Source organism: Rhineura floridana, chromosome 1, assembly GCF_030035675.1.
Source record: "Rhineura floridana isolate rRhiFlo1 chromosome 1, rRhiFlo1.hap2, whole genome shotgun sequence".
In the NCBI taxonomy this organism is placed as follows: Eukaryota; Metazoa; Chordata; class Lepidosauria; order Squamata; family Rhineuridae; genus Rhineura; species Rhineura floridana.
Window position 1 is genome coordinate 63,495,865 of NC_084480.1, and position 15,254 is coordinate 63,511,118.

The window sequence follows — 15,254 nt, forward strand, 5'->3', positions numbered from 1 at the left end:
ACTCAGGTGTACCTGTGTTCTGAAGCATATCCTCCAAATGTTCATGTTTGGCTGGCAGAAGATCAACTTCCTTCGCGAACAAGTTCTAACAACGTCGCTAGTTTTAAATTTAATTTCATACCCACGATTAATTTTGTTGTTTTCCAGTGCTGCTTTTATATTTTTTTTAATAGCTGTTTGTTAGTTGTATGTGTATTTTATTCAGTTTTGTGGTTATGCTGTTTGCTGCTCTGGGTATATTTAGCAATTAAATATTCTAAAAATTCAAATCCACACTACCTTACAGAATAGAAGTCACAACTCTAGTATTTATCACATTTATATTTTGCCTCCCCTCCCCTCCAGTTTTATCCTCACAATAGTGACTCACTCAGCCAAAGGAGCTTGGAGCTTCATGGCTGAGTAGGGATTTGTACCTAGATATGTGAAGGCCTGAAAATTCAGGGGGGGGGACCAGTTTTTTTCTGAAGCCATTTTTTGTTTTGTTTTTTCCTGAAAAAATGGACTATGGAATGTTTTAGCATGATGAATAAAATGTTTCATTGAATCTTGGTCCCCCGCCCTTTTCTCAGTTCTTTTTATGGGAATGGATGCTTTATGTCTCCTTGACACTGTAGAGAACTAGCAGAGCCATAAATAGTTTTCTTTGTTATTAATGTTGGTTTCTTCTGTGTGTTTTTTAAATTGTTTTTCTGCCTGCTCCTCATAAACTGGCAAAATGAAAGAGGTTCCTTACAGTTCAGGATCTTGTAGATCCATTTGTTACCAAAAAAAATTAAAAAAGTAGATTCAATTTGTAATAATTGTTTGAATAAATGTACTTTGAATATACCAAATGTGATAATTTTATGCCAAACCAACTTGTACATAATTACATTTTAGATTCCTGAAGTAACAAAGTGAATTTCAATCTGTAAAAAGTGCTAATATTGCATTTTTTCAATTTTTCTGAAAATTTGTTTTTTCTGACAAAACCCAGGAAAAAAACCGTTTTTTTCCATGGCTTCAAAATTTCCAGAAATTTTACATCTCTATTTGTACCTGGACTTCTTTATTCCTAGTCTGACACTAACCACTACATCACACACTGGAACTAGAATGGCTGCAGATATGGTACATAGCCATAACATCTTACGCTCTAGCTCCTTACACAACTGCAAAGCCTCTTCAGAAGCTGAGAAGTCAACAAAGGCCACTTCCAGACTGTTACTATTTTGTAGGTATGGATTTGGCACTCGTGCACAGCCAACCAGCTCCTGTCCCAGCAGACTTTTTGTTGTAAGAAAAGTGATGGGTGAATGAATCCTCAATAAATGTTGTTGTTATATGCCTTCAAGTTGATTCTGGCTTATGGCAACCCTATGAATCCTTTTTTTTGGTTGTATTCATAGGGTTTTCATGGTAAGAGGTATTCAGAGGTGGTTTACCAATGGCTTCCTCTGAGGCTAGTCCTCTCCAGCTGGCTAGGGCCTGCTCAACTTGCCACAGCTGCACAAGCCAGCCCCTTCCTTGCCCCCCAGCTGGCAGTTGCGGACAACTGGACTCCTTGGGACTATGCAGCTTACCCACGGCTGCAGAGGTGGCACAGCACATAACCCCTGAGCCACTCACTGTGGGGGTGATCTTTAGCTGGCCCTTGACATCCAGAAGACATGAGCAGGGATTTGAACTCACAGACTCTGGACTCCCAGCCAGTCTCTCCTCCCCACTGTGCTATACCAGCTGTTCCTCAATAAATAGTGCATGCCAAAAATTCCCTGCAGACTTTCACCAAACAAATTGGGATGAATGCACAACCGGGTGTCTGGAAGCAACCACAATCCCCCTCTTACAGTCCTTTGAAATTGTGCCAGGATTCTACACTCTCTTCTTAGATAATAGAAAACCCTTTTATATTCCCAGGCATTTTAATGCGTATTATTATATGTATTGTTGTATTTTGCTACTGTTTGATTATTTTTGTTTACCTTTGTTGGTTTGATTCTATTGTTTTCTTGTATTTATATATTCCTGATTGCTTTATTTTATGTACACCGCCCAGAGAGCCCTTGGGCTTAGGGCGGTATATAAATTAAAATAAATAAATAAATAATTGTATGATTAGTTTATGCTTTCATTTTCTCCTATCAATGCTAAATATGTGGGGGTATGTTACAAGTTAAGCAAATAAGTGGTGTAACAGTTCACAGAGGTTAAAAATTTCTGCAGCACCAGTTTTGGAAGTTAATTTATAAATAACCCTGCTGCCATTCTTTGGAAAATATTTAGTAGTCCATAAGTATCTTCCATGGCTATGTGTAGCCCAAGATGCTCTATGATTAGGAAGGGCTGTAGCTCATTGTTAGAGCATGTGTTATGCATGCAGAGGTCCTATGTTTAATCCCTAGCACAGCCTTTCCCAACCAGTGTGCCTCCAGATGTTGTTGGACCACAATTCCCATCTTTCCTGACCATTAGCAATGCTGGCTGAGGCTGATGGGAGTTGTGGTCCAACAACATCTGGAGGCATACTGGTTGGGAAAGGCTGCCCTAGCATCTCCAAGTAGGGCTAGGAAAGACTCCTGCCTGAAATCCTGGAGAGCTGCTGCCATTCATTTGATGGATCAATTATCTGACTCAGTATAACTTCCTGTGTTCCTGGCTCCAATAACATGCATTTTGGAAAAACTACCTGGTATTTTGGTTTGTTGTTATGTGCCTCCAAGTCGAGTGTGACTTATGGCGACCCTATGAATCAGCGACCTCCAAGAGCATCTGTCATGAACCACCCTGTTCAGATCTTGTAAGTTCAGGTCTGTGGCTTCCTTTATGGAATCAATCCATCTCTTGTTTGGCCTTCCTCTTTTTCTACTCCCTTCTGTTTTTCCCAGCATTGTCTTTTCTAGTGAATCATGTCTTCTCATGATGTGTCCAAAGATGATAACCTCAGTTTCATTTGAGCTTCTAGTGATAGTTCTGGTTTAATTTGTTCTAACACCCAATTATTTGTCTTTTTCACAATCTGTGGTATGCACAAAGCTCTCCTCCAGCACCACATTTCAGATGAGTTGATTTTTATCTTGTCCACTGTTTTCACTGTCCAGCTTTCACGTCCATACATAGAGATCGGAAATACCATGGTCTGAATGATCCTGAGTTTGGTGTTCAGTGATACATCTTTGCATTTGAGGACCTTCTCTAGTTTTCTCACAGCTGCTCTCCCTCGTCCTAGCCTTCTGATTTCTTGACTATTGTCTCCATTTTGGTTAATGACTGTGCCAAGGTATTGATAATCCTTGACAAGTTCAATGTCCTCATTGTCAACTGTAAAGTTACATAAATCTTCTGTTGTCATTACTTTAGTCTTCTTGACGTTCAGCTGTAGTCCTGCTTTTGTGCTTTCCTCTTTAACTTTCATCAGCATTTGTTTCAAATCATTACTGGTTTCTGCTAGTAGTATGGTATCTGCATATCTTAAATTATTGATATTTCTCCCTCCAATTTTCACACCTCCTTCATCTTGGTCCAATCCTGCTTTCTGTATGATATGTTCTGCGTATAGATTACACAAATAAAATACACTACTGTCTCACACCCTTTCCGATGGAGAACCAGTCAGTTTCTCCATATTCTGTACTTACAGTAGCCTCTTGTCCAGAGTATAGGTTGCGCATCAGCACAATCAGATGCTGTGGCACCCCCATTTCTTTTAAAGCATTCCATAGTTTTTCATGATCTACACAGTCAAAGGCTTTGCTGTAATCTATAAAGCACAGGGTGATTTTCTTGTGAAATTCCTTGGTCCGTTCCATTATCCAATGTATGTTCGCGATGTGATCTCTGGTGCCTCTTCCCTTTCTAAATCCAGCTTGGACATCTGGCATTTCTTGCTCCATATAAGGCAAGAGCCTTTGTTGTAGAATCTTGAGCATTACTTTACTTGCATGGGATATTAAGGCAGTAGTTCGATAATTACTGCATTCCCTGGGATCCCCTTTCTTTGGAATTGGGATGTATATGGAACGCTTCCAGTCTGTGGGCCATTGTTTAGTTTTCCATATTTCTTGACAGATTTTTTCATAAACAAAATTTCACCACCAATTACAATATAGTCCAATTATTTTTCTCTTTTTTTCTTGCCTTCAACAAAATCAGAACAGCTACCATCTTGCTTTAAAAAAAAGTATCACTTTCTTTTTACAACCACTGTGTAATTTATTTCCTGGGGAAGGGCTGCAGCTCTAATAGATCATATGCTTCATGTGTAAAATACCCCAGGCTGAATCCTCTGCATGTCCAGCTGGGGTTGGGAAAGACTGCTGTCAGACTGGAAAGACCTTGCAGTCAGGGTAGATCAGTGGTTTTCAAACTTGTTTTGGTTGAAGAACCCCTCTTTATTCTGATGTTATAAAATCCCAATCCCAACTCTGCTCCCCTGGTAATAAGTTGGAGTGCCTGTCTAACACAAGGGAAAAGTGAAGTGTGTTGAGGTGGGAGGTTGTAACATTTCACAGAACCTATGGGGGATCCTCGCAGAACCCAAGGGTTTCATGATAACCCTAATTGAAAAACAGTGGTGTAGATCAGGGATGGGAAGCCTGTGGCCCTCCAGGTTGTTGGACTCCCAGTTCCCATCATCTCCAGGCAGCATAGTCAGAGGTTAGGCACACCAGGAGGTGCACTCTAGTAACATCAGGAGGGCTACAGGTTCCCCATCCCTGTGTGAATTATACTGAGCTAGATAGACTCAAGGTCTGTGAGTCATAAGGCAATTTAAGACGTTTCTGTGACATACAGAATACCACATCTCCTGTGTGTTGTATTTGCAGTTACTCCCCTTGCTCCATCCACATTTGCTTGCTCCATGCATATATCTATTCTTAATCCTTTTGGTTCACCTGTGCCCCATGCTAACCTATTATAAAACTTCCAGGCAGGGACAGCATGCTTTTGGCACCAAGTAAATGTTTGACAGCAGTGGGTAATGGTGAAGTAGGTACATGATTCAAACTTTTTAACTGAGCTGGAATACAATATCTGTATAGTCCTAAATGCTCAGAAACCAGGGGAAAAGGGATAGAACAGTCCTAATTTTATTTTTAATCTCATTTTTTAAATCCAGTCTTACAATGTAAAGGGGGGAAATCCTGTGGCTTAGAGAGTAGCTAATGAATCTGTAAACTGAAGCCTAATAGATAAACCTCATGCTACCAAAAACAGTTTGTATAGCAGCAAGGTAATTTTTGCTTTTCAAACATGGTGTCTCTTCTAAATTTTATCTGTGGGCAATAAACCTGAGTAGACTACAGTCATAAATATATTTTATTTCTTGAAACAAACATGGACTAAAATGTAATAAATGTTTCAAAGTTCTATTGAGTTCAGTGAAGTTTTGATACTCAAGTACTTTGTGGCACAAAATGTATACCAAGTACATTGGTATCTCTGGATCAAGAGCAGCAAACATTAAAGGACAGGATGGGGTTGAGGAGGTGTGGTGTGTAGTGCTACTGCACATGATTGGCATTATCAGCAAAAGCACCAATCAGTAGGGGAGATATTTGCAGGCAGCGTTAGTTACTCAGCCCACTGTCGCGCATGAGGGTCTCTGGGTCAAGGCAAGATGTGTCATTTGGTGTTACAGTTAGATGAAAACATAGTTTTCTTCATTTTTAAGAGAAATCTCATTCTCCATCCAGTTATTCACAAAGTATGTATCTCTGGGAGGCCAAAATCAGAGATTTTAATGAAGTCAAGAAATAGTCCTCTTGTGTGTGCGGCTGTTTTTCATTTAAAATGTGGCCATTGAAGTACAGAGATGAAAGTTCATTTTCCAAAGAACTATTTCCTGAAGTGAGAAGGTCAGAACATTCATGCATTTCAAAAAGGATCACTCGTGCACTGAGGCATCATTAAACATTATTATTCTGAAATAGTTTTATAGTGTGGGCCTGTCAATTACCTGACATTAATCTTTTCCAGGAAAGAAGGCAAAATATGTTCAGAGCCCACAAGAGCCTTCCATCTGGGAGCTGTCTGTCTGTCACCATTTGAAAGTAATTATGATTGTTCCAAAAGAATGAGGAAAATCAGAGTATCCTTTGCTTAAACAATACAGCCACGTGGACTTGATTACTGATTTAAATACTTCCACCTCTAGCTGTCTGGTTACAGGTTATTTGGAAGGATCAAAAAAGGCTTCTGTGGCAGTAAGGCATAATTAGATCGTAAAGCTGGTTAAAAAGTTTTAACTTTATTGCATTAGTGTGATAGCAAGTACATTACTGCTGTGCCCATGGCTGTGTTATTTGGGGGACCTTCAGGCCAAAATTTTATGTGGAAGCCCTATATCCTCCCTGCAAAGCTGGGATGGGAAGAAGCCTAAGCACAGTCATAACCCACCCTGATGTTGATGACTGGGGGGTGGTAAGGGTTGTGTGGTAGTTGCTGGTGTTCATAGGTTGGGGGGAGGGTGTCCACTGTGGCAGAGGCCCTGATTTCACCCAAGCAAGTACACAAAAGCTCAAAATCTTGTGTTAGGGTGGGGTGCCAACAGATTTGGATCTGCTGGATCCAAAGCCCCACAAATCCCCTCAGCTGACATTTTTACCTAGGCCAACAAGATCTGGCATATAGTGGCATATAGATAATTTAGATGTAAATGAAGTATCTACATAGTTCCTTGGCTGTAGGTAAATCCTGAATGTTGGATGCCTCAATCAGAACTGCCGTGTGGTAAAATCCTAGGGGCTAACCTACTGTTGCATGCAAATGCGTATAACAATCCTGACACCATTTTACGTTCGGAGAGGGAAAGTTAGAGAAGGTGTGAGGGGATGGGTAACCCTTTTCCATCCTACAATTTCTCCAGTCCAGATTGCATTTGCTAATGGCTCCTCACTTCCAAAACATGCACACTGTTCTGCAGTTACATTTGCTGAATTTGATTTAGGAACTTCTGATGGACAATTTGGAGTGGAGGAATAGCACATGGAGTGGGGTGCTTAACCTATCCTCACCATTAAACTACTCTAAATTTCCTTCTCCTGAAGCTGATAATCTCAATGACTGAACATACTCAGTAGACATGGAATTTTGAGTGTTAGTTGGGAATGGGAGAGTGGAATGGGGAAGTGGGATGGAATGCCCTTCCTTGGAATGATGGGATGAAACTCAGCACAAGAGCAATGCTGCAACATTTTGTTACAGGTCTCATTTGTCAAATACAAATTCTCCACACAAATGCAAATACAACATCACAATTCAGTCTGCCCAGTTGATTTACATAGTATACAGGGGGAGGGAAAGGAGAGCTGTGAACAAGAGGGAAATTTAGCAGTTATCAACATCCTCATGGCATCCTTTGCCAGTTATGTGGATAGTCCTTAAATTGTCAAAAACGTGTCAAATGTTACAATCCTCAACTTGCATTTTAATGCAAATTAAAGCATGTGTAAAATAAGCAGATAAATCATAGGATTTTCAGACAAGGTTAATCTTTATATATTATTTTCTTGCATATTTTCCCACACATTATCAAGGGTGTTTACAATAAATAATGCATTTCTTCAATTTTATACCCATTTATTTGTGTACTGGTACCCAAGTACTTTACTAAAATATAGCAAGTCAAAGTATGTCTCCAAAGGCCTATAGTATTAAAAACAAAATTGCACCACTTCTACTTCTAGCAGATAGTAGAAATGCTGTTGGGGGGATATGGTTAGAATGCTACTGGAAATACCACAGAAATCTTTTGGGGGAGCTGTTTTAGAATGTTATAGGGACATAGTCATGTTAATGATGAGTTGATTGAATAGCCATCATAATCATGAGAAATGGGAGGGCAGAAGGTTCAATGGATGATAGTTTAAAAATGGTTCAATGAACTGATTTGAAACTTGGTAGTGGAAGAGGGTTTGAGAATAGGTCCATGCCAAATTTAGGGTAAAAAAAGGATAATAAAGGCTTGCTTTGAATGAGTTAGTGTGATGAGTGACTGGGAAATTTACAGGGAAGATGTGTTTTTCTTCCATACACTTTGCTGGGATAGTTTTTGGAAAACGATTTTCCATTTGTGCTTCTGTCTTTTGGGAAGTGGTTTGCTATGTTGGATCAAGGGGAATGTCTAGTTCAAGCAGTTAAGCAAGTGGAAATAGCATGGTTTAAGCAACTGAAAATACATTTTGAATCTGGAAATAGCATGATTCTAATCCAGAGACCTGTGTGTAGCAGCATGCTGGGCTGTGCAGACATAGCAGTGCATCTGCAGCTGCCAAACAGATGGCAAGCACAGTCAGGTCTGACAGTGCCACTTGTCGGAAAGTGGAGCAAAGGACTGGGGCCTGTGTTTAGTCTCCCTTGTTCTTCTAAACAGATGGCCAGTGCTGTCAAAGCTGACAACTGACTGCCCTTTCAGTACTACAAGTGTGACCCATATCCAATAGCTATATGTTATCAAACATTTATTAGCCAGGCAACATATAGACAAAACTTTAAAAATACAAAACTAAAAAAAGAAAAAACTTAAAACCAGAATTTAAAAACGCATAAATGGAGACAACTTCAAAACAACAACAAAATGTTAAGATCAGTAGGGCACAATAAGTTAACTAGAACCACATGAAAACTTGGATGAGGTATGTGGGGTTCCTATTTCATAAGAACATTTAAAAATAAGTTCCTATGCTTATGACCACTTTGTACCTAATAGGAAAGTGGCAATAGAGAATTTGTGAGTGACTCTCGCATCCTCTTAAATCATGCTTAGGAACATTATGCAATGCTTGTACTCAACAATGAAAATATACTTACTGGTGCATGTAGGAGATTTATGAGTTTTCCCTTTCCATTTGCATTCCAAGTGATGTTTAGGTCTCCAACCACATAGAACTCTTGCTGTAAGATACCTTTCTCATTCTTCTACAATTTCTATGCAAAGTCCATCACCATTCCACTTACTTGAAACCTATAAATAATTTGTCTCAAAACAAAAAAGCTAAGCAGTCTATAATACATTGCTCTCATGGAGGTGATGCCTCTGACACTGGCTGGCCGAGCTGGTGTGATGACTTCAACAATTCTGTTTTTCAGGGAACTTAATTGTTTGCAATTTAGCTTCTGTGAAGGAAGGAAAAGCTGTGAGTTTGACAGATTAAAACACAACACATGGGAGAGCTAAAGACTGGAAAAAGTTCCTGGAGGGTAGAGAAGCAGAGGCAAGAAGTCTGAAGGGTACAGACTAGTAGGCAACTAGTAGGCCCGGCCTCCAAGAGGTCTTCTGTATCTTTAAAAGTTGTGCAGGAGGAAGGGAGAATTCCACCTTGTGGTTTTTCCCATTACAGTCTTGCAAGAACACCTGCACTTGGCTGACTTTCTCTTCTCCTACAGGATCAGTCTCAGGCCCTAAACCTGGCAACCCTAATTCTAATGTCTGCTGAGACGTAAGTCCTGTTGAATTCAAAAGGGCTTCATCCCAAGTAAATGTAGGTACATGTAGTTACAATTGCAGTTTAAGAGTGGGATATGGAACTTGGAAGGAAGGTAAGAAGGCTTTCCTGGTTTTCTTAGGCTGCAATCCTATGTCTACTCAGAAGTAAGCTCCATTGAGTTCAGTGGGACTTACTCCCAGGTAAATGCACTGGATTGCAGCCTTAATTACATAATAGTTATTGTCTCCCCAGCCCCTGGTTCCCTTTGCTCCACTGATCTGATAGTGTGTGTGTTAAGAGCTTCCCTCTTCTTCTACAGGCAAGCTTCTATTTTTCAGGTCTGTACTGGGGCTTTTGTATATGAATTCCCTCACTTCCCCCCCCTTGCCTTCCCACCACCCCAGTTGTAGCTGGGAAGCTCCTATTATTATTTTCATTTATTTTTTTTTCTATAAGAAGCTCAAAGATGGTTCCTTCCCTTCCCATTTTATACTCTCATGAGGTAGGTTAGACTAAGAGACAGTTACTGGCCCGAGGTCACCCACTCATGGCTGAGCCAGGATTTGAAACTATGGGCCTGATCAGATGCTGGTATAAGTTGGATCTTAGGCTTTTTGCAGATCCTTTTAATTTGGACCGTTTGTATGAAGTTTTTGCCAACGCGATTACATTCAGCTGCTTTTGCTTTTAACTCCGGATTAAATGGATGCGACAAAAACCCAAAATTGCTTTTAAAATCTGCACCTGCTTTGGTGTGCTTCTACCCTGTATTACCTTTTAAATGCCTCTTTTTGGCTATGCAGTTTCTTCGCCATTAGATCCTCTGTTTTCTCCGCCCCTTTAACTGTCTTTGGGCATCATTTTGTTTCCTGCCTTTGACGAAGCAACTTCGGGGAGCTCTTGCTTTCCTTTCTCCTGCTTTCTCCCACTTCCCCCCAATACATTTCCTCCTCCGCTCCTTTAAACAAAATCACATCCCCCACCCCTTCATTCTCTCTCTTCTGCAGCGACACCAACAGCTCCCTGAGGGTAGTATGGAAGAGCTGGAGCTTGTAAAATTCCTTCCTGGCTACTTCACAAAGACAAATCTATCTTTTTGGAGCCGGCTCGCGCTCTCTGTGTTTGGTTGACGGCGCTCCTCACCTGGCTGCGGAGCTGTGGTTTTGGTGCTGGGCGCTCTTCGGAGTTGTGTCTGCACAGCTGTTGTTTATGTCTAGCCCGGTGTGTGTGTGTGTGCACAAGAGAGAGATTGTGAGAAAGTGTGTGTGTGGAGGGCCTCTTCGCATCCCTCCACTCCCCCCCAAAGCTGGATCTCCCCCCCCCTCTGGCTGATGCATGCACCCTTTTCACAGCCATGGTGAGAGGAGGCTGGCGAAGGTGCCGCTGGCATAATTTATAAGCGCCCAAAAGCGCAGGGGAAACGGGAGCTGCCTTGGCATCTCATCCCAGCATCTGCTCCACTGAGGGAGAACGATAACATTAAACGGTCAGTGCTTCCTTTAGTAGCTGCTTTTAATGTCTCTGTAAAGATAATTGTTTGGGGTTTTTTTATGTTTCCCAGAATGCATGCTGAGGCTTGTCCCAGGGTACCAAAGGCACACCAATCTCGCGCAGGGACAGCCTAACAGCCACAAGTGGGAACGATTCCCTTTCAAGCGCCTAGTCCTCCCTTCCTTTAGAGAAACACCGCCCCTTCCCTGCCTCCGCAGTTAATATGCTAATGTGTGGGCGCAGCCACAAGGAAATGCTGATAGCAATAAATGCACACGCGTGTGAATGCTACAAAGAAAAACAGCCAATTCGTAGCGAGGGCAGAAGTATGTGAACAGTCAAAATCAATTGCGATGGAACAGGCAGCATTTTTAATGTGGATCTTGGCTCATATGTGAACCAGCCCTACGTCTGGCAGGAGGTTCTCGTTATCATGTGTGTCTTTAACTTGGAAACTTGTACATTTATGATGCCTGGTGGTTACACGGCATATTCAGAGACTAATAGATTGTCCCTAGAAAGGCCCTTTTTTCAGTCCTTCATACAAAGTGCTATACTAGTAGTACTAAGAGTATTAAATCTCCACCAGTGCTGTGTGTTTATTCTGCACTAGACATTGAAGGTGATTCTTCTTAGACATTTTTATGAGGGTTTCTGATGGACTGAGGCATGCTGGAGTATTGTGTTGCATCTGTGTTTATATGAGTCTACAGTATCTGAAGGTTTCTCTGCATGTAAGCCCTGTGATGTGGAAGTACCCTTTAGTGTCATTTTTGTACACTATACACACTTCTTAACATATAGGTGAATTGTAGCTGAATTATTGTGAATGCCTTTTTTTTGAGAAATGGAATTTTAACTTTTAAAAAATAGTATTTGCTTAAAAGGGTAGCCTTTCATCTACTGTTCTGTCTTTGGCTTGCCCTGGTGCTTTGATATAACAGTGCCACATGGCAATAAAGGGTTCCAAGATTAATTCTAGAATGCCTCCTAATATCTCAGCACAGTTGAATAAGTTGTGAGTGCGGGGAAAGGGCCATTGCAGCATCTGCCTTGCGTGTAGGAGGTCCCTCAGGTTCAATTCCCAATGGCATCTCCAGACAGGACTGTGATGTTCCTATATTAATGTATATATGGTAAGTGTTAGTTGTTTAGAAGATACATGGTAAGTGGAGTGAAAGAGGGGGAGTGAATGGGCAGTAGAATGCGAGATGATTGGCTGAGTGTTTAAAATGGCTGAATGTATAAAAGGAAGAGTGAGAGTGGAATCTGGAGGGGAAGAAGAGAACTGAGTGGGTTGCTTGGTGGGGTTTAGAGAGTTGTTTGCCAGGAGAGCGTGGAGAAGGAGAGGGGTGGAGTTCGGATTAGTATTGAGTAAAACCATATGCTTATGTGCCTTAAGAAGAAATCTTGTTAATCTTGTTAGCTTTGTTATCTTTAATAAATACTTAATTTGGTTTACCAAAGGCCTGATCCTTGGCTGGGGTTTCACAGACCAGAAGGGAGGGTAAGGTAATGACCAAGGCTGAAGAGAAACTGTAACAAATGGTGGCAGCGGTGAAGAGAATAACAATACCAGTATTCAGAGTCTCTGGGAATACTAGTATTAGGACGTGACTGGTGGTTGCCTAGCATAGATCTCAACAGATCCCCCTGCTAGAGCGGAGAGAGAAACAATGAAAAGGACAGTCCAGACTGGTGGAGTCCCTGGTGGTGCCTAGTGACAGGCAGTAGCCACGCGCAGGTAGGAACCTGACAGGGAGAGCCAGGGAAGGACGCCTCACAAGGACACACTTTTTTGGCTGTGAAAACATTAAAGTAGAGAAGCCAACAGAAACAGCAAAAAATGAGAATTATTTCTCAGTACTTTTTGTAGAAGATCCCAGGCTCTGATACTATTCATATAATCTGGCCATCATTATCATGGTAAACCAGAATAAATTCTTAGGATCTGAGGCCTACAGAACAGGTAAATTTACCCCCCAAAATTAAAATAAATCAAAAGTTTGTATCTTTATTTTATAAGATGGGGTTGCAATATTGGTGAAGATTTGTTTTCTTTGAAAGGAGTGGGGCCACAAGGGAGGAGGAATGTGGTTTGAGGAGGAAAGGGAGGAGACAAGGGCCCACTGATACCCTGTGCACAAGGGCCCCCAGAAACCTAGAGCTGGCCCTGTCTGTCACAATATAATCCACTCACCCATGTCACATTACATATTTTGATGTCCAAGTTGTCTGGGCATTTTCCCTGGTTCCACAAGGCAAGTGACATTTTCAGCAAGTACATAACAATTAAAATTCCATTAACAACGTGATTACAGGAACTTTTGCATATATGAGCGGTATTCAGTTATGTGTCCCATCAGCACAAGGACTTACACTTGCGCAAGGACTTACACTTGCACAATGGGACTTTCCCCCTCCTCTTGTGCATACCCCACATCCTCCCCAAATCTGCTCTGGAGGGCTGCAGGAACTCCTAGAACAGGATTGGACAGGGCATGGGAAACAGAAGGAAGGAAAAGTCCCACTGTGCAAGCAGAAATCCTTTCACTGACAAGACTGTGACTAAACACAACATTGGATACAACCCATATTTTTATTACCAGTTACTAACGTCAGCATCCAGTTGATTTTTCAGCAAAAGATTTTCAGCAAGAGACAACTTCTCTTTTCCATTATGTTTAACCTTCATAAAATATTTGGTGTTAAAAATTTACCTGTTCATCTGCCTTCCTAAAATCCCTCTTGGCTTTTAAATAATCCATTTGTCCCTGCTTAGAATGGATACTGTTACAGTAAGTGTAACTAGATGAAAGATGATGACAGGAGTGTGATTGTACACACACCAGCACACAGACATAAAGTAGTGCTTCCTGAAAGTCACATGTGGAATAAAGGGTTGCAGTACAAATTACAGGAAAGGATGGATTCAGCACCACACATACACACACATGACCTTCAGTCATTTAAATCAGAAACAGCATTGTTGGGATGAGCTGGTACCAATATTATTCCAGACACAGTGTGCACTCTGATATTACAACTGTGCCAACACCTGCTGCATCGGCATCTGTAGATTGTTATCTGGTCACACATTAGCATGCATCTCATGTGAAGATAGCCTACATCACAGTGAAGATAGCATGGGATGATGGGTTTACAGTCTAAAATGTATAGATTATCTTGATAAGAATAATTTTTATTTTCTTCTTATCCAATCTCTGATTCTGTGGCTTTTCATCAGATATTATTTAAGACTTCCCATTCTGCTCAAGCACAGAAAGCAGCAGGACAGAATTATCTACATAGACTGTTGATGTGTGGCACAGAAAAGAACAAAATCCGTTTTGCTCTAAATTCTTGACAGCATGGGATGGTCGTGGCTGGAGCTGGCAAATAATTCAACAGTAACCTTTCCTAGGTTTATTGAATAAAAATTTATTTATTTATTAAATTTGTAACCCGCTCTTCCTCCAAGTAGTAACTCAGGGCGCCAAACAAAAACACTAAAAACACTCTAAAAATCATAAAAACAGACTTTAAAATATATTAAAACAAAACAAAATGAAATCAATTCAAGTGCCACAAAACCTCAATATTCCCACAATCAGTTCTGAAAATGGAGAAGTCATCACCATTCATTTACAAAATGAAAGCTACCTGAAAATTTGCAAAGCTGCCTAAAATCTGTGCCACCCCTTGGTTGGAGGGTTGGTTGGTTTTGGAGAGGGTTGTTGGGTGGATTGGATTAGGCGGGTAACGAGGCAGGTTATTTATGACTAAGAAATACAAAGAGTAACACATCTTATAAAACCACATGCTTGTTGACTAAACCTTTAAGTAATCTTGTTATTTACTGTATATATAAATAAATAGTTCTTGGTTTACCAAAACGCCTGATCCTTGGCTAGGTTTTCACAGACCAGAAGGTTGGGCAGGGCATATACCAAGGTTGGGAAACGGTATGAATGGTGGCAGCGGTGAAGAGATAGTGTAACGTCATCAGGTATCCAGAGCAACCCAGGGCTGTAATCTTTATAGGCACAAAGATACAGGGGGGTTGAGGCCTGTAAGTGCACCCAGACACAACGTAGCAATAAGCCAGGAGGAGATGAAGGCACAGTCTCAAGGCAATATTGTTTACAGGGAGTGTCTGGTGGTGCTGCCTAGCAGGGGGATCTTGAGATATCTTTGCTAGAGCCAGTGAGAGAACCTTTAAGAGACCAGGACCTTGAGGTGGGACCGTGACAAGGCAGTGACCATGAGAGGGGTCCTGACAGAGGAACCCAACATGGTCAGAGACAAGCAGCATGAACCAGGTAGGCATGGACTAAGTTCAGAGGTGGCACT

General features: G+C 41.2%; 2 protein-coding genes across 4 annotated transcripts in view; one reads left to right on the forward strand and one right to left on the reverse strand.

Moving 5' to 3' along the window:
- Window positions 1-9,106, reverse strand: part of ERAP1 (endoplasmic reticulum aminopeptidase 1) — a 60,903-nt gene extending 51,797 nt beyond the window's left edge. The window contains exon 1 of one of the 2 annotated variants that reach the window (XM_061622771.1): window positions 8,794-9,106. In XM_061622771.1, coding sequence (XP_061478755.1) covers window positions 8,794-8,801 — 8 coding nt within the window. In that variant the 5' untranslated portion in view covers window positions 8,802-9,106. The remainder of the gene's footprint in view (window positions 1-8,793) is intronic. The other variant, XM_061622788.1, reaches the window with a different exon arrangement.
- A 391-nt stretch (window positions 9,107-9,497) lies between these two features.
- The window catches only part of LNPEP (leucyl and cystinyl aminopeptidase), an 87,801-nt gene continuing 82,044 nt past the window's right edge, over window positions 9,498-15,254 (forward strand). The window contains exon 1 of one of the 2 annotated variants that reach the window (XM_061622748.1): window positions 9,498-9,522. The gene's annotated coding sequence lies outside the window, so the exon portion shown is untranslated. Of the gene's footprint in view, window positions 9,523-9,725; window positions 9,749-15,254 lie in introns of those variants that run through there. The other variant, XM_061622731.1, reaches the window with a different exon arrangement.